Consider the following 27,941-nt stretch of genomic DNA (forward strand, 5'->3'; position numbering starts at 1 on the left):
AGAGGGTGCAGGCTGGGCCGAAGGGACCTCCCCTACCCCCATGCACGAATTTTGTGCACCAGGCCTCTAATAAGAGTATAACATGAGAGAACCTGAGATGGCCTTTGTAACTCACTCCTATATTAAACGTCTATCTTCAGAAATCTGATAAACATTATCGTATTTGAAATCAGAATTCACTTTTTGGGTTGGGGGGAGGGCAATAAAAAATAAACCCTAATTTGTTGGATACAAAATTTCCTGTGGCAGAAAGCCACCTAGATCCTCCAACATCTCCCACCTCATCTCCCTCATGCTTGTAAATATGAATGCACAAGTTCTAACAACATGGTCCTTTATCAGTGATATGGAAAAGTAAGATACTTAAGGTGGAAGAACCCACAGCAGTTCTTTCTGGAAAAATAAACACAAGTTTCATATACCATCATCTTCAACTCTGACTCATTTGTTCAGAAATGCCTGGGTACAGCATTGGTGAATGTGCTTTGAGCGTAAAATACAGTATCAATTAAATAGGCGAGGGGCTATGGGATTCTTTTTTATTACTGTGTATTTGTTTTCCAACCCACCACTTAGATTTTTGCCAATATTAGGATTTAGATTTTTACACATCTGAGGATAAAGGAAAAAAGAAAGTTAGACCTCACTTGAAATGAGTAAAAATGAAAGTGCAAAAACTCACTCTGTTGTTTTTTAGCTACTGGAAATTCAGAAATTCTAATCAATAGTCTTATCAAAAAATCTAAATATAAAGTATTAAACATAATCCTATTTGAGATGTAAAGAGACCAAAACTTAGGGAGGGGTGATTTTAGTAAAGAAAGTGCCTGGCTTGCAGAGGTATTTAATAAAGTTGAGAAGTTTGCCAGGAGTGTGGCAGTGCCTTTCAAAGTAGAGTCTCTAGCAGAGTCATCTTGGTCTCATTTCCTGAATCGTTGAATTATGGATCTAGTTCAATGAATGTTAAAAGCATAAACGAGCTGTTTAAAAACTGAAGTGGGTTGCAATCACTCATGATGATACCTTAGTGAAGGAAAGACCACTGCGCAGATGCCGATGAGCCTAAGAATTTTCCAGTTCTGAAAAATCATACTGCTCCTCCTGAGGAATTTGCAATGAATTTGTAGACTGTATTTCTCTTTATCTGGAAAGTCACTTATGCTTGTGTATTGGCTTTTGCAGCAAGAGAAACTGGGCGATATCTGCTTCTCCCTTCGCTATGTACCCACTGCTGGCAAACTGACCGTTGTCATCCTGGAGGCAAAGAACCTGAAGAAAATGGACGTGGGTGGCTTATCTGGTAAGTCTGTGATTAAAAAAATAAATAAAATGCTGTTTCATCCTGGTTACCAAGTGCATAGCACACATGCTGTGACTCTCCAGTCCTTAATTGATCACTGTTCTCTTTCTTACGGGGGCTGGAAGCAATCTCAGAACTCATCCCCACACAGTACCCCAGGAAGCCACTCGCAAAGTATTGGAATTGGCACAGAAGATGAAATCTATTTTCCTGCTTCATAGCACAAGTATCAATTGCCAGTTCTATAGCATTGAAATGCTTGCTTTTCTTCTAAAAGGCAATGCCACCCTGGCCAGTATGGCTCAGTTGGTTGGGTATCATCCTATGTACTGAAAGGTTGCCGTGTTGCATGCTCGATCCTCAATAGGGAGCAGGCAGGAGGTAGCCAATTGATGTCTGCTCTCACAACAATGTTTCTCTCTCTTCTCCTCTCTCCCTCTCCTCTTCTCTCTCTCTCCCTCTCCTTTCCTCTCTTTCTCTCTCTCTCAAAAATAAATAAGTAAATGAAGACATTAAAGTAAATAAAAATACTATATACATATATATACATACACATATATATGATTTTAAAAAATACAAGGCAATGCCTATGAACAACTATAGTTTTGTTTAGTTTTGAGGGGTACTTTTTTTGGTTCAGAATTCACTCATCATAGGAAAAATTGTATTTTATCTGAGACTTACTAGGTGTTTCATAGCCTAGCATCACTTTTATTTTTTTTTAAATCAATCTTTATTGTTCATATTATTACAAAGGTTCTTCCCCCCTCTACCAGGTTCCCACCCCACCCTTCGCCCCCTCCCCATCCCCCATTGTCCTCATCCATAGGTGCACAGTTTATGTTCAGTCTCTTCCTCCCTCCATTTCCCCAATAGTAAATCCCTTTTCAGATAGTAAATTAGTTACTTAGCATTTTCTCATATCAATAATACCTCCACATGCCCAATGATACACTTCACACAAAAGACATTTCCAAATAGGTCAACCAGCCTCATCCAGGCCCCACCCAAGGCACTCACAGATCAACACCCCAGCACTATACTAACTCAACACATCCATATCTAAGCCTTCATCACTTGATTCAGCAGACCTTCAAGTTCCCACAAAAGTTTCCAGCCATGTCTGAGAGGCAGCCGTGGGGCAGGGGCAGGCGAGGAACGAGCTGTTCTGGGCCTGGCTGCTCCGGGCCTGGCCTCTGTTGCTCTGGTTCGTTCCACAATCAGCTGCTCTGGGTCTGGTCACTGCCGCTCCCGATCTAGTTGCTCTGGACTTGGCAGCTGCTGCTCCGGGCCTGGCCGCACCCGACCCGGCAGCTGCTGCTCCGGGCCTGGCCGCTCTCAGCCTGGCAGCAGCCCTAGCATCATTTTTAAAGATACTGTTTTATTAAAGTTTCTACATTTCAAAATATATGTAAAATAAAGTCTGTTTGAATCCCCATAGTAATGCATTTATTTTCTCTAGCTTATATTGGAGATGGGAAAGACTTTAGGATTTAAAGTTCTATAAAACCCAACCTTAGTTTTTTTTAAAATGGTGAGTAAAGTGTAGTATACTCCTGCTCAAAAAGCCAAGTCAAGTCCATGACTTGTCATTTCCACAGTTGAATGTACTTTTTTAAAATTTTCTGTGTGATTAAGTCAATTATATTTAACTTTCCAGTGAATTATTACAGTGTGAGAAATGTTCTTGATAAGCCACAATAGACTATAGTTGTCATTGTTTGTGGCTGTGACACTAGAACTAGCATTACTGGTTATTCAGTGCTTTCTCCAGTAAAAATTTTGAAAACTTCAAAAGGTCACCCTAATGCATCCTGGAGATTTTATATTCTAAAGCAGTGATATTCAACACAAGAACTTTTAAATATGCTATACCTGAGTCAGGGACACTGACCTCTTTGCTTTAGATTGTCAGATAAAAAATGACAACAACCAATACAACAGCTATCCAGTGTGAATGAATCAAAATTATACCTATTTTTTGTAAGATTGGCAAAAAAAAACAAAAAAAAACAAAAAAAAAAACATAATTACTGGTAATTAGTTTACATGTGCCATGAGATGAAAAAGGTTGAAAATTGCTGTTCTAAAATATAACAGCTAAAAAAAATGCTAGAGCTGAGTTTCTACTTACACCACTAATTTGTTAATGAAATTCTCCTGGTGCCTCTCTATAAGTAAGCTGCCTGAGGAAGCTGCACTAATTCTTTCATGTCACTAAGACCTCATTTAATAATTTACTGCTTTCATTGCCTAATAGCATAACTAGCATATTTAAAGTGAGGAGCAGTTTCCTGTAAAGATTACTTAATGTTATCTATGTCTATACAGACATACCTTCCTGAGTTCTGTCCACTGAAAAGGACTAGAAACAGGCTAAGTAGCCAAGAGCAACACTAGCACAAGCTAAGATTTGAAAGTATAATTCCTCATGAAAAGAACCTGGGGCATATTACAGAAATTGGAGATTCTAGGTGTGACATAGAAAGTGTTCAAGACAAGCCTAGACCATTCCACCTACCAGAAAGCAAGGGAGCTATCAGACTAGTGGGGAATCAACTTGAAGTGGTTTCCAATGACAAAGATGTGATCATTTAAGCTTCGTAATGATAGTGTGATGTATTCGAACCTTAAAAAATAATAAGAGGATTTGGGGTGCCTACATGTAAAAAAATTCAGAGATATATATTTTTTTTTTTAAATATATTTTATTGATATTTTACAGAGAGGAAGGGAGAGAGGTAGAGAGCTAGAAATCATCGATGAGAGAGAAACATCGACCAGCTGCCTCTTGCACACCCCCTACCGGGGATGTGCCCGCAACCAATGTACATGCCCTTGACCGGAATCGAACCTGGGACCTTTCAGTCCGCAGACCGACGCTCTACCACTGAGCCAAACCGGTTTCGGCTAGAGATATTTTTAATTACAAGAACAATTTACTACCAAATCACTACCTAGTATCCTGAGGTATGACTTTAGATACCTTTGACCTTTAGCTTTCCTTTGGTTCAATAGCCAGATCCTATCACAGATTCTGTTTCAACTCCCATGCCAATAATATCATCATCCTCTGTGCCTAGTAATCCCCTAGTCTGCCTTCCAGTTCGTATTATACCCCTCAAAGCTGCCTTCATTCTTTACTTAAGTCCTTTTCTTTATCTGGAATTCTCTTCCTTTCACCAACACCTAGCTAAAATCTATCCATTCTTTAGGTTCAGCTTAAGTCTTATTTTCTCCTTCCATTCAACAAATGTACTGTGCCCCTACCTTATGTTAGGTGTTTTTTTTTTTAATTATTGTCTGTATTATAGATATCCCCCCAGTCATCCCCCTTCCCCCCTCCAACAAACCTTAGCCCGACCCCAGGCCTTTACCACATTATTGTCTGTGTCCATGGGTTATAAATATATACATATATGTTCTTTCTTCAATCTCTTCCTGTTCCCCCACCTCTCTGTCCTCTGCCATCTGTCAGTCTGTTCCATGTTTCTAGGCCTCTAGACCTGTTATGTTCATCAGATTATTTTGTTCATTATATTTCACATATAAGTGAGATCATGTGATATGTGTCTCTGACTGGCTTATTTCACTTAGCATAATATTCTTTAGGTCCATCCATGCTATTGAACAGAGTAAGAGTTGCTTCTTTTTTACAGCTGCATAGTATTCCATTTGTAAATGTACCACAGCTTTTTTATTCACTTGTGTTAGGCATTTCTGAAACTATCGATATTAGTAGATTTGCATCATTCTACAAAACAGCCCAAAAAAAAAAAAACTACCCTCAAGAAGCTTATTTTTTAATGTGGGGAGATGGACAGGAAGCCAATAAATAATAAAAACACATAGTATGCCAAGAGGTGAAAAGTGCCACTGAAAAGCAGAGCAGGAAGCAGGAGAAGGAATGTTGGGGTGTGGCTGTAAAGAGGGAGTCTGAGAAAGCTGCCTGGAGAGAGATGAGGGAGTGAGACACAGGGTGTCTGGGAGAGAAAACGCTTTAGGTAGAGGGACTCCAGGAAGCCTTTTCTGATTCATCCCACTGGAACAAACCTTTCTCTTTTTCAAATGCCAATGGCAGTTTGTTTACAACCTTCAAGCATCACACTTCTCTCTCACTAGACTGTGTTCTGTATTTATATCTCCCACGATGCCCTCACTGACTGCTAGCACTGAGCATAGCTGTTGAATGAATAATGAATTATTTACAAAAGAGCCGTGGCCTGAAAAAACAACTCTTGCATTTCAAATTTGTTTAACCTACTTACCATTAAACTAATTTTAGGTACTTGGATGGCCTGTGTCAAAGTAAGTTGACCTATGTATGTCCTATGAGACCAAAATTATATAATGAGATCATTCCAGGTACCGTATTTTCCGGCATATAAGACGACCCCCTAATTTTACAGTTAAAGCATAGGTTTAGGCCTATCTTCGCCGTATAAGACTACCCCCCACTTCCGAGGCAACACCAGTTCTTTTTTTAATAGACCGCCTCTCTGACTCTGGCCAATCTGAGCAGGCTTTTTACTAGAACACAGTGTAGCTTCGGGTACAGAACATGTACACTGTGTTCTAGTAAAAAGCCTGCTCAGATTGGCCAGAGTCAGAGAGGCGGTCTATTAAAAAAAGAACTGGTGTTGCCTCGGAAGTGGGGGGTAGTCTTATACGGCGAATATAGGCCTAAACCTATGCTTTAACTGTAAAATTAGGGGGTCGTCTTATATGCCAGAAAATATAGTAATTCAAATGCCATATTATAATACATTTGCTGGAAATGGCTGGTTAATTGGAACCGAAGTTGGATGTTTTGCCAAGGTTTAAATCCCACACTGCCACGACTATCAACTTGACTTTGGACAAGTGATTTAAGCTTTCTAAACCTCAGTTGCATTATCTATAGAGTGGGAGTAATAGAGAACCTTATTTATAAGATCCTTATGATGAATAAATAAAAGCACTGGGTCTGTCACACCTAAATGCTCACTAAATGTCACTAATTTTTTTCTAGTAGGAACTTTATCAAATCTTGGATTAAATATGCAAAATGTGAAAGCAACCAATGGACAGTTTAACCAATTGCTTGATTCAAAAATGGAAAAGGAAAGTTCAGTTTGTTTGATCAGGATTGCCTGATCAATTCAGGCAAAATGCTCTCAGTAGACTATGTATGGCATAGACCCAACAATGAATCAAGTTCAGAAGAAATGGAATTAAACAAACAAAACTAAAAAAAAAAATGAGAAATGGAATACAGTTTAAAAATAATTTTTATTACTACTCTTCAAGAGGACTTGTTTATCTCCTGCCTATTGTATTAATTCAAAATGCAAGACACAAAGATTTTGCCTCACTCATATACCCATGTAGCAAACCCTGTAAATTCCAACCCTTCTTTACAATTTAGAAATCCTTTTCTAACTTGGTATTTTCACTCAGTTCCCATTAGAGACCTCTGAGGCAGTTTCTGAAGGTAATAGCCTCAGAAAATTGAAGTTTAGAGACATTAGATAATGTACATAAATCATCTTGCTCCATAGCTGGCACCTAGGAGGAGTTCAATACTGGCTTTTGTCCCTAGTATTAACAGTCAAAGTCACCTGATGTGTAGTTGCTATAGCTGTGACCAAAGCCCAGGCCCTCCGATTTCCAATGCAGAACTCTTTCCAATACATCACTCAGTTTCCCCCACACCCAGCGCCTTCTAGATGGGGCAATAGGCTTCCCCCAGCTCTAACATAGTAGAGGAACCTCTCTGCTTGGAGCTGAAACACCAAGATCCTTGGTGTAAATAAGGCTAGAAATGGAGGCTTGAAGGGTTTCTTGATGGCTGTGGAAATTTCCATATGTATGAACCCCTATAAATACTCCCAGAGTCACAGAAGGACTTCACTTGTGGCTTCTGGCAGACTTTTCTTCTGGCATGACCCCGTGTGAAACAGAATGCAGTCTCCTAAACCAGTCCTTTCCCCCTTTCCCGGAAGCTCACATGGAGTCCTTCTAAGATGTCTCTAAGTGTCTGTGCTGCTGGGAACCACAGCAAATCGACAGGGGTAACAATGTTGTAGCCCTGCTGCCTAAATTACAGAGAAAACAACAAAGTCATGTCAAGCATGGTGATAAAAGGGTACTGGGAAGACACACAAAAGAAACTGGAATTGTATGCATCTGTGTTTACTGATAGTCTTAGGCTCTGTAGCAGCAGTTCTCATCCTGTGAGTCATGACCCACAAGTTGAGAACCACTAGCAGGGTAGCCTAAAGACCATTGGAAAACAGATATTTACATTACGATTCATAACAGTAGCAAAATTATAGTTATAAAGTAGCAACGAAAATAATTTTATGGTTGGGGGTCACCACAACATGAGGAACTGTATTAAAGGGTCGTGGCATTAAAAAGGTTGAGAACCACTGCTTTAGAGGCTCAAATGCTACCTCATAATTTTAGCTGAAGTCCATGTCAGCCAAATGCCAAGTTAGAATTTTTTTTGGTCAGTGATGTAGATTACATCCTTCACTTTATATACTGGAATTTTCTTAAATAGCAAGTTCTGTCTTTTTTTTTTTTCATCAACCCAATATCCTCTTTCCTGAAAATTAATTTTCCATATGTATAAATGATTGTCTTTTTTTTTTCTTCAGTCAATTCCACTGAAAGTGAAGATAAAAACAATGGTTCCTTTATACGTTCCTAACCACCATCCACCCTTATCTGTCCTTACATTGGTGCTGAAAGCATGACAAAGAAAACCACTCCAAATTCAATTGATTGGAGTTAAAAGCCACTAGTCTGGGAACTGGGCCAATAAATAAAGTGGCAAAAAAACTTATAAGAGCCAATTAGTTATGGATATGCAAATTAATTGGCCCATGATATGAGGGTCAAGCAATAATATGCAAATGAACTGGCATCTTACTGAGCTAACAGGACAGGAATATGCATAATGAGTTGGCTGTGATGTCAGAAGGCTTCATCATGATTTTAGGCTTGAATGTTAGAATATAAAATTCTGTGACACTTGAAAGCATTTGTTCCAATACTGATAAAACGGTCTAAATCCCTAAAATGTGAGTAAATTTATCTAAAAAAGAAATGACAAATCTTTACATTGGATTGGATTATCCTAGACACAGAGTCATTAAGGTTTATTATAGCTAAACCCTATGCAAGTTGAGCCCTAGGCATAGTTACCATAGAATGGATGAAATGCTATGTCCAAAGGACTAATGATGGTTTTAAGAAAATGAAAAGAGAAGCTGTGAGATATGAGCTGTATTTGAAATCAAGAGAAATGAGTGATAGGCTGAAATGTACTAGTTAGAACAGTTAGCCCAAAGACTTCTAAAGAAGTCCATTAGCTGGCAGGTTCAGGTCCAGGCATTCAGCAAACATCGTTTAAATACACACTGAGCTAGCCACTATGCTATCCTCGGGTATGCAGGTAAAAGCCACAACAGACACATGCATAGCACAGCGTGAGTCAGAACACCCTTCTAAATGCTTCATATATGTTAAATGATTTAACCCCTTTGACACCCCTTTGAGGCAATGCTATTTTTTTTAAAATATATTTTATTGATTTTATACAGAGAGGAATTGAGAGGGACAGAGAGTTGGAAACATCGATGAGAAACATCGACCAGCTGCCTCTTGCACACCCCCCACTGGGGATGTGCCCACAACCAAGGTACATGCCCTTGACCGGAATTGAACCCGGGACCTTTCAGTCCGCAGGCCGACGCTCTATCCACTGAGCCAAACCGGTCCCGGCAAGGCGATGCTATTTTTAATCCTATTTTATTGATGGAACTAAAGCATAAGAGGTAAATAACTTTTCCAAGGTCACAGACTTAGTATATGCTGAGTCAGAATGTCAACCCAGTCTGTTTTCAAACTCCATGAATAAAGCATATGACTTCTAAGTCCTTATCCTTTCTCAGCAGGTTCAACCTGGAGAGCAGATGGCTAGCGACATGTTACAGTTTGAGAGATGACCAAAAATTCTACTCTTTTCCAAATTTCCTTTGTGCCCAAACTGAAATTCCATCATGAAGCCACTAATAGAAATTAGTTTGTTGATTGTTAAATTAGTGTTTGGCTACTTACACAGCAAAGACAGTATCAATGAGTCCATGAGATCAGACATTAAATTATTTATTAGATTTTTAGACTGAAAGGAGCACCCCAGTTTCTCCTTTTTGTACAGATTGGCATGTTATTTTAGCAATTATGTTTTTGTACACTAAAAAGCATGAGATGTTCTGGCAACATCCTTTCACCTTTATCAAGGGATGTTGCCAGAACATTTTGGAAGGAAGTCCTAGTCTAAGGGATTTGAGTGCCTACTAGGTGGTAGAGAAAGAACTAGAGAAAAATGTTATCTACTACAAATTTAATTAAGGGCTGACTCCGGAAAACAGTGTATCATATTGTGGGGTTGAGGGTGGGGTTGGCAATAGATAGAAAAGTATAAAAGCTTACTACCATTCTAAAGCACTATGGGACTCTGTGGGTCGAAATTAAATATTGAAATATTAAAGAAATTGGAATTGTGCCCTAGCTGGTTTGGCTCAGTGGATAGAGAGCATTGGCCTGCAGACTGAAGGGTTCCCTATTCTATTCCAGTCAAGGGCACATGGCTGGGTTGTAGGCTCAATCCCCAGTGGGGGCATGCAGGAGGCAGCTGATCAATGATTCTCTCTCAACATTGATGTGTCTATCTTTCTCTCTCCCTTCCTCTCTGAAATCAATAAAAATATATTAAAAGAAAAAAAGAAAGAAAATAAATTTGAATGCAATAGACAACTTACCAGGAAAAAGACTCAGCTGGAAAATGTCAACAAGACAAATCTATAGATGGAGAAGTAGGATGCCAAAGAGGTCTGTACTAAGGCATTCTTACTAGTCACCATGAAATTCCCAATTTTGAAGGTGACAAACGCTTTCAGCTACTGAAATTTCAACTTCAGTGGATAAATAGAAAAGTCTTGCTAGGCTGAGACAGCCATAATGTGGTAGATGAGCTCCAGTATGGCAAGCTTAGAAACAATACCTAAAAGAGGGAAAAAAATGAAGTATAAAATAATAGTGATGGTTCTGTGACCTTTTTCTTGGTTTATAATTGACCCTGAGGACCACCCTATGAAAGATACAGTGTTGCCAAAGCCAGTTTGGCTCAGTGGAAGAGCGTCGGTCTGCGGACTGAAAGGTGCCGGGTTCGATTCCGGTCAAGGGCACGTACCTTGGTTGCGGGCACATCCTCAGTAGGGGGTGTGCAAGAGGCAGCTGGTAAATGTTTCTCTCTCATCGACGTTTCTAGCTCTCTATCTCTCTCCCTTTTTCTCTGTTAAAAATTAATAAAATATATTTTTTTTAAAAAAAGAAAAGAAAGATACAGTGTTACTAGATGACCAGAGGAGGGCAACTAAAACAGGGATAAAGTCCTACCCAGTTTGGCTCAGTGGATAGAGTATCACCCTGCAGATTGAAGGGTCCTGGGTTTGATTCCAGTCAAGGGCACATACCTTGGTTGCAGGCTCAATCCTTGACCCTAGTTGGGCCCAGGCAGGAGACAACCAAATCTGTCTCTCTCACATCCATATTTCTCTGTGTGTGTCTCTCTCCCTCCCTTCCATTCTCTCTAAAATATCAATGGGAAAGTATCCTCAGGTGAAGATTAACACAAAAATAAAAATTAAATAAATAAAATCGGGGTGAACTTGCAGTGTGCAAGGACATGCTTGGATTAGGACTTTGTAGTCTGGAAGAGGAAAGCTGAGCACAGAGATTATTAAAGTTTGAAAACCATGGAATGTAGAGCTAGAGTGATATCTGACTGCTTATCACTTCCCACAATACTAGAATTAGGAAGCAACCTAATTCTTTGAAAGAGCATAGATAAAAGGGAGGGTCACTCAGCATGACCTCAAAGGCATCTTGCTACTCAATAATTATCATCCAAATTTCCTTCACTATTTTTCAGTTGGGTTATGTAAAAGCTTGTTACTCTAAAACAGTGTTTCCCAAAGTGTGGTATGCTTACCCCCAGGGGTACGAGAAGAGTTTGGTGGGGATGTGCACTGCACCGTGCTTAGCTGCGTCTAATTCTACGTTCTTATGAGTACAAGGGGTACTCAGCGTTACGAAAATTATAGATGGGGTACACATATGTCAAAAGTTTGGGAAACACTGCTCTAAAAGATAGAGCAGGTAGAAATAAATGTATGGGTCCATTTGGAGTAATGGGCTTAAAAGGGGACATCTCTCTAAACTTTTACTGTGTATCGTACTGTAGGACCCCATGCCTTTCCATAGGCAACTATCAGAAACAGACCCACAGCTGCCTCTCACAATCCAACCCAGAACAGCTGCAATCCCATTCTTGAATTGCATTCCATCCTCTAGTCTCCTTTCAGTACAATGAAAAGAATGGGGCAAATCACATTTGCTAAGGGGCTGTTGTGTTGGCAGAATTAAAGCCCCCAAATATTTCTGTTTTTTAAGGGATATTACCCACATTTCTGCTTTTTAAGGGATATTACCCACATTTGATAGAGTTTTTCTAATTAAACTATTAAAAATATACAGCAAATGTGTATGCCACCTTTCTCTTCCTTTTTTGAAGCTACAAGATTCCTGTTAGGCTGACCATGGGTCGAAATTAAATATTGAAATATTAAAGAAATTGGAATTGTGCCCTAGCTAGAAAATACTATTGAGTCTCAAACATTGTAAAGATGCTCAGAAAAATAAAACATCAAACATGATCTTTTTTTAAAAAAAAAAATGTACTTTATTATAGTTACCTACACTTTCAAAAGGATATTTGGGGTTTTTTGGTCCCTTAATCCCTTATTCCTCATATCTGTTATAAGCATGTCATTCTTCCCCCTCTGTCCATAGTTTTGCTCCATAGTTTTGCCACCTGCTCATTATATAATAGCCTTATAACGAAACAGCAGCCCCATGAAAAAAGTTAAATCAAAATAACAAACATAATCCCCAGATTCAATTGGTTACTTAGCTGTCATTTTCAGATTTTTCTTCCTTCCTTTATTCCTCCTCATTCCCTTTAGTAATAAAATAAACAAACAAAATATCCAGAGTATCTCTAGGAGATAAAGGGAGTGAAATTCATAGCTTTCAAATTTCAGCCAACAAATTGATAGTCCCCCATGAACCAAAAATTGGTGAATGCACATTTAGAGATAGTATGCTTGCAGAACTAATATATATAGAACTAATCTGTATGAAGCTGTGAGATTACACAGTTATCCCCTGACCTAACAGCTGCTATTTGAGCATATAATGATCTTTCATATTCTAAATAAGGAAACAAATGCCTTTATAATATTACCCCAGTTTTTAGTTTTAAATTTTAGAAAAGCTTAAGAAATAAAGTTAAAATAACCTATAATCCCATCACTTATTTTAATATGTAAGAAACAAAATAAAATCCCCAAACTAGTCCTTCTAACCCCTTCCCATTCAGAAGTAATTAATTGTTTCAAGGAAACAATTTGAAGTTTCATATCCAGATTTTCTTTTCTGCTTTCTGTAAATTAAACACATATACATATATGCACTTTATACAAATGGGATCATATCAAACATGTTATTCTGTGAAACTTTTGCACCTAGCAATATAAGTAAAGACCCTTCCAGGCCAGTACATACAATGTGTCATTACTTTCATTGCATAGCATCTCTTTGGATGTATCAGAATATATTTCCTAAGTCCCTTATAAATATGTAATTCTCTGAGGAAAACTAACTGCACCAGAGGACTTAAATACCTGAATAAATAGAAGAATGCACTCTTGGATATGAATACAATATAGAAAAGAGGTTAGTTTCTCCCAATTTAATAATAACTGTTATAAATGCAATTAAAAGACAAGTAACAGATTGAAGAAGAAAAAAAAGGAAAAAAAAGCAGGTAAAGCAGTAATGTCCCTATAATACAAAGAGTTCCTTCATGTCAATAAGAGAAAGAAAAACAATTGGGAGAAGTTCCCATATGTTTTAATGTTCCTGAAATTTTCTTGCTGCTGCTTCTACTATTGGCTCCTGTTGATGGTAAAATCTTACATTTATACAGTCTCATCATGCCTCTAAACAAGAAAGGATTTTAAAGTAAGATGCAATTAACCTAAGTTCAAAACCTAAAAAATGTGTTGCTTTAAAAAGACAACTGCAACTGATTGCAAAGAGTACAAAAAAAAGAAGATTCCGGGAATTAGCTTGTAGCTTTTCATCAGCTATATTTGCAGGAGTTTGAATCCATTAAAACACTCAATCCAGCAGCACTGTTTTGATAGCAAGTTGCAGATACCTGTGACAGTCAATGTAAAAATATCTACTTTTACAAAAGTAAAACCAACATTTTTAAGAGAATTTACAAAACTACTTAAACATTTGAAAGCTGCTTATACTAAAAGTTGTCAATTGAAGGTGTATATCTAAAAAGTACTGTTGATCACCACAGTACTTTCTTCAGATGCAGTGAAGACATCAAAAATGAAGCCAGCCTAAAAGAGCTATATTCCAGCAATGCTTCAGTTCCCTATATAATTGGAAATCTAATGTAATCTTAACTGAAAGATATGTTCATGTATTATATAAGAATTTCACTGAAAACATTTTAAAACAATTTAATGGCAAAGATTTTTAGAAGAGGCCTTATGAATGCTTATGAATTATGTAAGTCTGAACTTTCATTTTAATAACTTCATTAAAATATAAAACCTTAAAAAGCCTCTCAACAAGAATTTAACTTCATAGAAATGTTTTATGTCTGCCCTGACCTTGCCAAAAGGCATGCCTAAGGCATCACTCACAGTTATTACAGGGCAAAGCCTAATAATAAATACCTATCTGAAAATGCCAGCATTTGTCCTCGCCTCCATGGCCTCCACGGGAGTCCCCACTGGGCCATCAACAGACCCTCTTCTGAGAGACAGCAGGATGCATCCAAAAAGGAACAGCCACTGGCATTGGAAAACCTGGATCTGAAGCCTTTAACCTTTCAGATCCTCAGTCTGTTCATCTATATAATTGGGATGCTAATGACAGCATGGCTATTGGGTTAGCAAATGAAGAATAGCAGGTCCTCAAATAACATCATTGCTATTGTAACATTGATAAGACTCCGTGGAACTTAACTGGTTTATAACAATTAGTAAAATTGATGTCATTATACTTTGTTTCACTTAAAGTCACAGAATCCATCTTGGACATTAAGTGAGAACTTAACAGTAATGTCTGATGGGAACTCTAAGATTAATAGCACTGTATAAATGTTGGTTGATTCTAAGCAAGGGACAGCTCTTGGTCTACTCTATTTTTCTCACCATATCTTCATTCTTAGAAAATACATTTCCTACATGACTCACACAAATATTGCACATGTGTATGTGTGTGCTTAAAGAATGCAATTCCATTATTTGGACAGCCATCATCTGCTTAGATTAACCTGGGAGAACATGCTAAGGTTCACTAAATTCTGCCCCCTCCTCTGTTACTATTTGGCCATAAAACTTATTTTATGAAAAATAAGACCAGTAGTATATTTCTCAAGTACTATATTTCTAACACTTTAACTTTTTAAGTTATTTGAACTTTCTAAGATACCAGATTTGTCTTCCAAATGTTTTTTTTGTTTGTTTGCTTGTTTGTTTGTTTGGGGGGGTTTTCTTTTTTGTTTTTTTGTGTGTTTTTTTTTTTATGATAACAGGCTTAAGACAAAAGCAGTTAATTGGGCCAACAAATAGGAATAAAAAGGAATTGAGCCTCACTCATCTTAATTATCAAATAGGTGCCTGGTTGCCATACAAACTCTCCCTCTCTAATATGAAACACCACGAAACGGAACATACTGTTGCTATGTTAATTTAACTAGAAGTGGCAGGTCCTGGTTCCAAAGCAACCACCGTTTGTCATCCAAATGATGGCCCAGCAGATGAATACCTAATTGGAGACAGCATTCATTGCCCACTGTAAGGGCATAATTGAGTGGTTATGATTCCAACTTTCATTTATTTCTACAAATTCTCAAATCTTCACAAATAATAATACCAACATGAGAGAAGTACCCATGCAAACTCTCATATTACTTCAGAACTTTGACTCTCTTTGGCTTCTTTTCCTCCAGCTGATTTCCTTTTCTACCTCAAACATATTCCCAGGCTGTGCCCAGCCTAGCCAGTATTTTAAAAAATGAAAATTCTCTGGCTGGATTATGCATCTACTCTCCAGCCTTCACGTTAAATCAGATGGATTGCTCCACTTGCCAACAGGAAAAACAGCTCAGTTAAAACCCTTACTAAGAAACGTGAAATATTGTTGTGTATTAGTCCTACAGCAAAGATGATTTGTCTGTGCCACTTTGATTTGTTACTTAACTAATCCTACATTTCCCCACGTCAGAAATGTTGAACATGGCCCATCTCAAATAACCAGCCAGTCTGACCCAAGGTTAAACCAATTGCTTAGGAAACATTTTCGGCAAAGCTATGAGTCTGAAGACTATCTATATTCCAGACTTCAGGGATAAAAGTGTCAGAGCTTCAGGATGCTAAGGGAGATATAAACATGAAATTAGTAGGTACATTCCAGCCCGATCCTCGAGTTAAAAAAAAAAAAAAAGCTCTTCAGAAACATACGTTGCAGTCAGGGCTGCTTCTATTGTTAATAAAGTGTCTTTAGTATTCCTGCAATAGAACTTAAGAAAATAGAACTGAGGTATTAGTATGTAAATTTAGCCCAGAGCTAAAGAGAGATTCTCTTCAAGCTAAATTATATAGAAATTTTAATAAATAGGTGTATCTTTTAAAATTAACTTGCTCACATACAGTTATAGTATACATTTTGATTCTTACAGTTATAGTATGCATTCTGATTCTTATAAACTGCCACTTGAAAAATTTTTTATTGTAAAGCAGTCCAGCCATCCTTAATGCTATAAAAGGAACTAGTTATTAAAGCTACTAGAACTTAATATTTGCTTATAAGCAAGATAGAGGAATGGGATTTTTGTTTTCATCTTGGATGGATCAATGAACAAAGAGATGTTTATGTGTGACTGCTTTGGTATGGGTGGTTCTTGTCATTCATTGCCTCTCTAACTTGCCATTTAAATTTTAAAATAATTTCATCTGAAATGTAAAACAGCAATGCAATCTTATTACCAACTGAGATTATTCATTTTAAAGATGAGATTGTCAACAGAGCTTCTGTACACTGAGAAGTCTGGACTAATGCATTCATTTCTGAAAACACACTTAAGAGAAAAAGCATTGACTTTCTAAAGCAAATCCAGAGGGAAATTAAGGACATGCAGAGGGCAGACACAGTCTCCGTGGGAGGAACTGTTAAAAGAATTGGAGATGTGAAAGCTGCAAAAGACAGAGCAGACACAATAACTGACTGCAAATATGTGAGAAAAGAATTGAACTTACTCTTGTAAATTATAAAGATCTGAACAAGGATCAATGGATATAAGCAATGAAGATCTATACTTGGTTCTTTCCATTTCAGTATCTAAGCAAAGGCTTTCGGGGAGTTTAGCAGAGATACTGTATAGGGATAACACCCTACCCACTTCCATGGGTTAGAGAGCTAACCTGTTAAATTCCTATCTCCCAAAACTGCCCCATTCTAAATGAGAACTAAAACTCTAAAACATTGAAGTGGGTAGTTCAATGTTGAAGCTAGTATTAGCACACAAAACATCACATCTATTTAAGACAAATTTACCCCCCATCAATAGCCAGCATTTTTCCTTTAAAAAATAAGAATGAAAGACTGCTAGTGATGATAATCCTATATAACATATAATATGCAAATTGACCCTCAAGCCATCACACAAGATGGCCGCCCCCCACGTGGTCAAAGATGGCTGCCATAAGATGGCCAGCAGGGGAGGGTTGTTGTGGGCAATCAGGCCAGCAGGGGAGGGCATTTGTGGCTGATCAGGCTGGCAGGGGAGGGCAGTTGGGGATTACCAGGTCAGCAGGGGAGGGCAGTTGGGGGAAACTGGGCCAGCAGGGGAGCAGTTAGGCATCAATCAGGCTGTCAGGGGAGTGGTTAGGGGGTGATTAGGCTGGCAGGCAGGCAGGCAGGCAAGTGGTTGGGAGCCAGAAGTCCCAGATTGTGAGAGGGATGTCCAACTGCCTGTTTAGGCCCGATCCTGTGGGGCCTAAACTAATAGTCAGACATCCCCTGAGGGATCCCAGATTGGAGAGGGTGCAGGCTGAGCTGAGGGATACCCCCAGAGTGCACAAATTTGTGCACCAGGCCTCTAGTATAACAATAAATAGCTGTAACCTAGTTGATGATGCTTTTGGTCTTGTTTAACCCTTCTCATTATCCCACAGTGTTGATATTATTCCCATGAGATTGATATTATTCCCATATATAAATGAGGAAACTAAGGCTTGGAAAAGTAAAGTGACTTGTTCAAGGTCACAAAGTGAACAAATGCACAACCAAGCTCCTCACTCCCGCAGTGTCTGTGACCTAAGCCTGTCTGCTTACCGACTACATTCCACTGTCTAGACTGTGCACACTCTAATTTCAATTGGTCATAATCCTCAAACCGTAGAAACCTCAACCCTAGAAGATAATAAGTGCTTTTGAGCTGCAAAATGATCATCAGTTGGCTCGAAATTAATACCCTCTATAGATTATTTTGACAAAGTAGCAATATCCAACTGTGCCTGCAAATGCCAACACATGCAAATCCCCGTGACTTCATAGATAAATAGCAAATGCACTAATGAGAAAAAGAAAGGAAGAAAAAAAAAACTGCTCTTTGTTCATATTTTTTCCCGTGTGTTTTTTATTTCTGCTGGAAAATAATGTCCAGAAGGAATCTGTGTTCTTTTCAACAACTAAAAGAAAAAGAGGAAGGTTAGTGTTTACAAGTTTATATAATGAAAAAAAAAAAAAAAGAGCAGGCATGAGCTGTGGCTTCCCAGTGGGTTGCTGAGCAGTTTTAATTTACTTTTAATCATTTCAGAAGTCATGCCTCAGAGGTATGAGCTGAAAAGCTTTATAGAATTTTGCCTTTATATTTCTTGTCCCTCCTTTTTCAGGTTGGCTAAAACAAAAAACAAAAACAAAAACAAAAAAAACAAAAAAAAAAAATGGGTAGAATCAATTTAGGTATATTTGCTTCTCCTGGAAACTTCAGATATCCTAGCTTCATCCTCATTATGCTTTATCTTTTACTGTCCACATATTTCACTTGATCACAGACTTGTCTGTCTTTGTGCTCTACAAATGCCTTTTCGCATTCATGAGACTGTGAAGTTCTTTAATCATCAGGGTTGCCAGGCACCCTGTGTATCTCTGTTCCTGTGTTTCCATGACACAGTGGAGTTAGCACACACCATAGGTATCGGTGGCTCTTTCTCTGTGAATTTCTTTTGCCAGAGTCCTGACTGAATTCATTTTTACATGGCCATCATCTGGCATTACTTAGCATGTAGTTACATCCCCATAAGAGTTGAAATTTAAATGAAAATGAGAATATTTTATCCCCCACAATAGGGCTTATTATATGAACTGAAATGAAATGAATTGAATAGACAAACCAAATTGAACTGAATTGAATATATTAAGACATTACTATGTCACAATAAAATTATCCAGATAATACTTACAGACAAATTGATTAGCACAGCCTAGCTATGGTGTGATTCTAAAGACTAACACTCCTAGCGTTACCTATTATGTTACCTGAGAAAGGGCAGTAACCTTTTGGCATAATATTGTAATTAGTTCTTTAAACTGAGACCAAAATGGTAGACATGGCGCAGATCACTATGTATTTGAAGAATTGCTGGTAAATGTGGAACAAACCTCATGGGTGACAGTATTTTGAAAAAGGCAAATGATGTATAAAGTAACATGAATTGACATTGTTGTTTATATGGGAGGATCTCCAAAACAAGTAGATCTTAAATCTCATTTCCTAGTCTAACTCACCTTCTGAGTCCAAAGTTTGCTGTGACCCACAGAGAGAAAAATCCACCCACTATCCTCCCTTCAACCCTTCTCCTTTCTTATTAGCCCCGGCTTCTAGAAAGCAGCCCATCCGCCAGGAAGTCACCATCTATCTGGTCTGAGCCCTGAATGAGGCACTTAAGATTCAGTCAATGAGATAGACAATGTCCCTCTACTTGTGGAACCTATAGTCTCAAAAAGCCTACAGTCTCTCTTAGCCGGCATAACATTATAGTTGAGCATCAACCTATGAACCAAGAGGTCATGGCTCGCTTTCCAGTCAGATCACATGCCCATGCTGTGGGCTTGTTCCCCAGCGTGGGGTGTGCAGGAGGCAGTTGATCAATGATTGATGTTTTTCTCTCTCTCTCCCTTCTTCTCTGAAATAAAATACATATTTTTAAAGCCTAGTCTCAACAATACACAAGTACAAAAATAGATAATCACAAATCCTATGTTCTTTTTTGTTTTTTTAAATCAACAGAATGTGAAATGAAGAAATGAGAAGGTGTTTCCCTCACCCAAAGGATATAGTAAGCTGCTTTAGGAGTTATAGGCAATTCTTTTCTCAAAATTACATCTCTTTTTATTAAAAAAAAAAAAAAAAAAAAGGTAAAGATTTTATAGAAACCAAAGCTATGGTGGGGTAGGTAAAGGAAATATCCCTTCTTTACAATCTTTACCTAAGTAGCTTAGAGTTGCATGAGATTAGGTGTCTTCAAATTTGCATGATGTTCACTTACCAGTAAAGCTTTGGGGACATATTGTTCCTTGTGTGTTTATTTGTAGGTTTATAAATTCTGTACATTTACTACTATAGTAATATAAAATGGACATTGCAAAACTATTTTAAAAATAGAAAAATGTAAAGGCTAAAGCAAATATAAAATACTCATTTTACAGTTATTATTGTATTTTATAAATGATAAAATGTTATTCTCCTTTTAAGGATGTTATTAATATTTCCACTATTAGCAAATATGCCTCATATTTAAAAGAATAGTTTTAACTTTGTGATATAGGAATCTGAGTATTCTATATCCCTTTTTCACTTAGCTTCAGCGTGCTGCATCTGTAAAAACAATTCACAAAACCACAATATCAATATTTAATAGGACTTAGTTTGAGATTCATAGTAAATATAAATCAGTATGTCAAATTGAGTGAGGTTTTTGATTATTTTAACCAACTTCTCTCACCTAAAATAGATCATTTTTTAAATCTAATCATGAGGAGCATAGCTTACGCTAGAGCAGGGGTGTCGAACTCAATCAGAGAAGGGGCCAGAATCTAAAATCCAGCCTAAATCGCGGGCCGAATGGTTTACTGAACAGTCATAAACTGACAATGTTAACCAGAAATGTGAATTTAAAATGAGTGGAACAATCTTTTCCTTAACAGTGCTGTTAACCAACTCACATGCTATCAAGCAAAACAGTAATATTGGTATCAAGCAAAACAGTAATATTGGAATGTACCTAAAATGCTCATTGTTTTGTTTTCTGGCTAGATGTCTGACACCGTTTTCCCCGGATCAATGAGTCAATGTTCGGTTTTATTTCTTGGGCTGTAGCAACCCGCAAAACAGCATGCAGGTTGTCATCGGTAATGCGTGATCTGTGCTTGTTTTTGTTCAGATTCATTATTGAAAACATCTGTTCACAAAGATAGGTGCTCCCGAACATGGATAGAATACGGGCAGCATGAAGTCGGAGCTCTGGCATTGAGTCAGGGGGCAGTAGAGGGTAGAAGTCCTCAATTTCAACATCCTGAAACCTTGATTTCAGGCCACTGTCAGACTGAAGCTCGATTATCTCCATCTGAAGGTGATGGGGCACATTGTTGACATCAACTGTAAAAGGATTGGCAAAGATGTCAAAGCCTGAGTGCTGTGTTCTAAAGTCAGAGAAGCGCCGCTCAAATTCACTTAGTAAACGGCTAACTTTGGTAGCCAGCCGACTGCAAGGAAAAGTACCAGAAATAGTGGTTGAGATACTCAAACAAACGGGAAAGTGGGCAAGATTGTCCTGTTCCAGTTGGGACTTCCATAGTTGAAGTTTACGCTGGAATGCTGTGATCATGTCAGACATCTTCGTGATGACTTGTTTGCATCCCTGCAGCTTCAGATTCAGTTGGGCGAGATGTTCGCATATGTCACGCATCATAGCAAAATCACATAGCCAGGCGGGATCCGACAGTTCAGGCAAGGGCTTCCCTTTACTTTCCATGAAAAGAGCAATTTGTTCTCTGAGCTCAAAAAATCTTTTGAGGACTGCGCTCTTGCTCAGCCATCTTACTTCTGTGTGGTATGGCCGTCTCCATGCTCTGCACCCACCTCCTGTAAAAACTGCTGGAACTGGCGATGATTCAGGCCACGTGCCCGTATAAAGTTAATAGTTTTAATGACTGTGGTCATTATGTCATTCATGTCCAGAACTTTTCCACACATAGCCTCTTGGTGGATAATGCAATGATAAGTAATCAAGGGTGTGTGGCAGTGACTTTTTTGCATTCTTTCCTTCATTAGTCCAACCAAGCCTTTCTTTTCTCTGCACATTGAAGGTGCGCCATCGGTAGTTAGTCCCACCAACTTTTCCCAGGGTAATTTAAAATTATTTATAGATTTCTCCACAGCCTCAAATATATCTCTACCAGTCGTCGTCCCATGCATGGCAGCTACATCCAAAAGTTCCTCAGTGACAGAGAGGTCGGTCTTCATAGCACGTATAAAGATGGACAGCTGCGCTGTATCAGTGTTGTCTGTGCTTTCATCGATAGCAAGTGAAAAAGCGAGATAACTGCATGCCTGTTCGGCCAGCTGTGATGATAGATTTCCTGAGAGTTCTTGAACTCTATCTGCAATGGTGTTTCTTGACAAACTGACATTTTGAAAACTCTGTATCTGGTCTGGGCATACTTGCTCACACACTTTTAGCATGCATTGCTTCAAAAAGGCACCCTCTGAAAAACACCTTGAAGTACGGGCAATTTCTTCAGCCACTATAAAGCTTGCTTTCACTGCAGCATCATTTTTCGCTGTAGCCTTTGTAAACATTTGCTTCTGTGATTGTAGTTTGCCTTTTAGTTCTTTAACAATTTTATGCTTTTCTTCCAAAGTATATTTGCCATACTTAACATTATGTTTGGTGTCAAAATGACGACGTATATTGTACTCTTTCATCACCGACACTGTCTCATAACACAATATACACACTGGTTTGCCCTCTCTAAGCACAAACATGTATTCATTTTCCCATTTGTCATTAAATTGTCTGCCTTCACCGTCAACTTTTCTTTTCCTGGACATTTTGGGATCAATATTGGCAGTAAAAGATGTAGTTTATTGGAAATCTGCGTTAGAAGGAAAAAGTTGAAAACTGCACTGAGATAGCTTGATTTGGCAGATGGAGTGGAGAAAAAAAAAGTCAGTCAATAAATGCCTGGCTGGGTACAGATAGCAGATTCTGTTGCGATTTTTATGCCTGCACTTTATGCCAGGAACTGGCAGCTTCTGCTGTGTATTTTTTATGCCCGCACACTCACTCTCTCTTCTGCTCTGCCACCCGCACAACCACATCGGATGCTGGACTATAGGTCACGCCTCCTGAATCTCGCGTGACTTGTTACCTATGCGCATGCGTAATAGATAGCAAGTATGGCGGCCGGCGAGGCGGCAGGCGAGATCACAAGCCTCCTATGTCACCTCGCGTCATTGTGATGGAACGCAGCGGAGTGCAGTGATGACAGCGTGGTGCGGGCCACATTGCAAGGCCTGGCGGGCTGGATTTGGCCCGCGGGCCTTGTGTTTGACATGTGTGCTCTAGAGGTTGAAGAACTCAGCTCAGTCATTCTGATTTTTCACTCATATGAAATATATTTGCATTATTAAAATTTCAAGCTACCATTGTTATTTTTCAGGAATCAGTTTAAGCAACATACTCATTTGGTGAGGATTGCTTCGTTACAATTGAATGTAATAATATAATCCATAAATCAGTATAACTTGGTTCACATGAGCTAAGTGCATAGCAAAACACCACAAGCAAATAACCAAGTGAAGGTCCCTGCCCATCCCACCTCCACTGCAGTGCTTCCTTGCATGTGAGTCATGCCCAAACACTGCTGTACCTAAAATCTTGGTAAATCTCTAATCCTTTTATTATTTTTTAGAAGAAAATATATATATAGTAGAAATTCTAATATCTTCTTCATGGGGAAGAACTAATTTCTCACTGGAGACTTCAGAAGACTAAAGGTTTCTAGTTTATAAACCAAAAATATGCCAGACATACCACATTTTTCTTCTTCTTACAGGCAGAAAATATCTTGTCCTTTCAATTTTTCTTCCTTTAAAAATTAATTACTCATTCACCAAAAACAGTGCATTGTAACATATCAATGCAATGTATAATTTTTATGTAAAAATGATACACATTCTAATAAATGATAAGTTCTTCATGAATTTCAGAGGTAACATTATACTCTAAAAAGAAAAATCCATAAAGAAGCACAAAGCCAGATTAGTTTTAAGACTTGCAATGTTACACAAGAAATAGGAGTGATAGGATGGTTAGTCTGTAAAAGAGGAGACTGGGTGGGTAACATGATGGCTGATCACAAGTAATTAAAGAATTGTTCTAGGAACAAAAGTATGAAATCATGTATTCAGATATCTGCACATACCACAATTGGCTAGGAGTTGGAAAAAAAAAGATGAATAAAATCCTTAAGCTTGGAACTTGCTCAGAGAAAGCCCCTTAGAAAGAAATATTGTGCGAGATTTGGGAGTCCACAAACTTTTCCTGTAAATGACCAGGTTTTAAATACTTTAGGCTTTGCAGGCCATGTGGTCTCTTGCAACTATTCAACTCTGCCCTTGTAATACAAAAAGCACCATAGACAACATGTAAAGAATGGACGTGGCTGTGTTCTAATAAAACTTTATTTGTGAACAATAACATTTCATATAAATTCACATCTCATGAAATATTATTTTTTTGATTTTTTTCAACCTTTAAAAAAGCAAAAACCTTCTTAGCTCATGGACTACAAAAACAGAGAGCAGCCACATTTGGTCCATGGCAGTAATTAGTTGAGTCCTGAAAAAGCTTAACAGGATTTTATAGAAGCTGAGAGGAGGATAGATAACCCCTACTGGGGTCTTGGAAGCTTCCGGGTGAAAAGAATTGAGCTCAAGCTGAAACCGGTTTGGCTCAGTGGTTTGGAGCATCAACCTGTGGACTGAAGGGTCCCAGGTTTGATTCTGATCAAAGGCACATACATTGGTTAAGGGCACATTCCCAGTGGGAGGTATGCAGGAGGCAGCTGATCAATGTTTCTCTCTCAACAATGTTTCTAGCTCTCTATCCCCCTCCCTTCCTCTCTATAAAAAGTCAATAAAATATTTTTTTTAAAAGAACTGAGCTCAAGAGGACAGGCTCAAAGGACAGTGGGAGCAAAGGCATGGCTGTGTGAACAGACTGGGGAGTGCAGATCAACCACAAGCAATGCTGCTCAGCAGAGAGGAATGAGAAATGAAGTTGGAGAGAGAAGCGGGGTTGATCAAGGAAATTGAACTTTATGCTGTGGAGGTGGTGAACAGTCACTGATGGGTTTAAGCAGGGAGTCTGTGCTGGAATGGTCAGCAGCGGTGGATCTAGAGCAGCAATTACAGCTGTGTGTGTGTGTGTGTGTGTGTGTGTGTGTGTGTGTGTGCACGTGTGCACAAATTCAGTTCAACTTGGCTAAGGATACCAGTTCTGCCAATCACCAAGCTATGACCTCAAATCAGGGTATCTTTTTTCTCTAAATCTGAATTCCTTGCTGTGAAAAATCAAGATAACACCTATCTTAGTGTTGGTTGTTTATTATTGCACCGTCTGCACCCCTTCCTGAACACAGTATCACAATGGGGACCGTGAGTTTGATTCTAACTTCTTTCACTGATGTCTTTTCTAGATTGCAGGAACAGGTCATAATCAATGTACACCAAGTGTCTAGCATGGTGCCCAGTAGAGCAGGTACTCAAAAGTAATTAAAGAATAAATGGGGGGGAAATCAACCAGTCATAAAGCCACATTCTCCCACCTTCTCATTCTATTTATGCCAATGCTGGCTTCTGTTTTGCAAGCATATGTTGCTCCATTTAAAACTCGGAACAAAGGCAAGGAGAAAAAATGATTAATTATTCTCTGTACAACTATCTTATTCATAATAAATTTATTTTCCTGATAGAATTCTAATTCCATTATATTTTGATTCATGGTTGTTGTTGTTTTTTACCTCTTCCATTGAGATACATTTTCTTTAAGAAATTCTCTTAATCTGAATGGACAGTTTTCTAGTTTATATTGCACTAGACTTGAAGTGAAGTAAATTTTTTTAAATGCACAGTTCATCAGATTGTTAAACTCAGACTCAGAGATAGGATGACAATGAATGATCCACAAATGTCTATATTCTTTCATATGCAAATTGCCAAAGGACCTTCATATTTTACCACCCAGTATCACATCACATTGTAAGTGGGACATATATGATTTATCTAATCACAAGATTTCCAAGACTTTTGTTCTAAGACGAACCAGAAAGTAACATGTTGATTTTCATGTTAAATTACTCTTTTAAATGTCCATGGAGCACTTACCATGTGCCATGCACTGTTAAGTCTTTCCTTTTAGAGAGATTCGTGGCACATGTTAACATGTTTACTTTCTAAACAGCTTAATTCTTAACCAAATTATTTTTCCCATTTGCCCATGTTATGTGTACTTGTTCCCCAGCAGAGGGGGTGCAGGAGGCAGCCGATCTATGATTCTCTCCCATTAATGTTTCATTTTTTCCTTCCCCCTTTCTCCCTGAAATCAATAAAAACATTTTTAAATTAAATAGTAGTGACATAAGAAAACTGTTTGATTATATTTCTGAATATGAGTTCTTTCCAAGAAAACTCTATCTAAATATGATGAGATCCCTGGAATTTTAAATTTTCAATTACTAATTTGTTAACTGAAATAAGTGAGGAGACATATATTCATTGTGTCAAAAATATATATTCTATGAATACATATTATATATATTTACCAAAATATATATATTCTGGAATTATTATTTATCCAAAATACTGATGAGAGGTTTAATAGCCTCAGAGATCTTATTAAAACCAAATCTCATTGCCAGAAGAAAAGTGGGGGGCGGGGGGATAGGAGAGGGCAAAAGAGGGATAAGTGGGGGTAGAAAGAGACTTGACTTTGGGTGGTGAGCACATGATGCAGCATGCAGATAACATATTATAGAATTATACACTGTATGATTTTATTAACCAATATCACCCCAAATTTTCAATTAAAAATAATTTTTAAAATAAGTCTGGGTTCTGATTTGCAGTGGTTTTCACACCACTCTGCCCTAAGAACCACTTGCAGAATATGGCAGAAGAGAATGATAGCAGTCTAGGTACCAAACCAATTAGCTAAAAAACAAACAAAATATGACCCACCGTTGGGAAAATGCTTTTGCTGAGATACTAGCATTAAATCATGAACTCATGCCCAAAACAAAAGTATAAAGATTGGAATCCAAATCAAATGTGATTAAACCAAGGAACATACTGGAATGCCCACACACAGATTCAACCTACAACCTCACTTGGGATACTAAATATCATAACTAAAAATGGTCATTTAATGAGTTTACAGCCCAAATTGGGAAAGCTCTTTCATCAATTACTTGCATACAGACCTAGAAAAGTTGTGGAAGTCATAACAGTGACTTTGAAGTCATTACAAAAATGAGTGTATTTTTGAACACAGGGTTTCAGTCAAAGTGTTTCTTTTCAAATGAGTATAGAAATCAGGGATCTATTACTGTACCTTCTATTTCCTTCCATGGTAATCTCCTCCTGAGAAAAGAAATGCATTTAATTCTGTCATGTTTCTGACAATTTACATCCTCATTTTCAGTTCTGACTTTGCGGTTTAGTAAATAGTCCTCATACCCAATCAGCATATCAGCAGAGAATTTTTAGCAAGTTAATCAAAATGCAGGCAAGACAATGGGATATGCTTGAAATAACAAATCATTTGATTGCTTAATTAGGTTAGCAAGACTGTCATAAAATGAAACATTGTCATTTCTAAAACCTCTGTTGAAAATATTTCTGGATAATGACATATACAATTTCAAGAAATAAAAAAAAATTGTCCTAGTGAAGGCTAGCAAGAGGTGACATTTGTGCACCATTCCAAGTAGACCTCTAAGGACCCTGAAAACACATAAGGGTTTTGTTAATCATTTTAAAATATCGAAGAGCTGCCTAAACTACACATGCAGTGGTCTCCCCCTTATCTGAGGTTTTGCTTTCCAAGATATAGTAAATGGTCTAAAAATATTAAGTGGAAAATTCCAGAAATAATTCATAAGCTTTAAATCGAGATGTTGGGAGTAGTCTGATGATATCTCACACGATCCTACCTCATCCCACCCAGGACATGAATTATCCCTTTGTCCATTGTCTCAACGCTGTGTATACTACCCTCACATTAGTCGCTTAGTTGCCATTTAAGTCAACAGATCAACTGTCCCGGCACCATAGTACTTGTGTTCAGGTAACCTTTATTTTGCTTAATGG

The 27,941-nt window shown here is 38.1% G+C and overlaps 1 protein-coding gene across 4 annotated transcripts in view; it reads left to right on the forward strand.

The window, feature by feature from the left end:
- SYT1 (synaptotagmin 1) overlaps nt 1-27,941 on the forward strand; it is a 522,786-nt gene that overhangs the window by 433,756 nt on the left and 61,089 nt on the right. For all 4 annotated transcript variants that reach the window (XM_036456675.2, XM_045588281.1, XM_036456670.2 and 1 more), the window contains one exon: nt 1,183-1,300. In XM_036456675.2, the coding sequence (XP_036312568.1) occupies nt 1,183-1,300 (118 nt within the window). The remainder of the gene's footprint in view (nt 1-1,182; nt 1,301-27,941) is intronic.

Source organism: Pipistrellus kuhlii, unplaced genomic scaffold (genome assembly GCF_014108245.1).
Source record: "Pipistrellus kuhlii isolate mPipKuh1 unplaced genomic scaffold, mPipKuh1.p scaffold_m20_p_3, whole genome shotgun sequence".
Lineage (NCBI taxonomy): Eukaryota > Metazoa > Chordata > Mammalia > Chiroptera > Vespertilionidae > Pipistrellus > Pipistrellus kuhlii.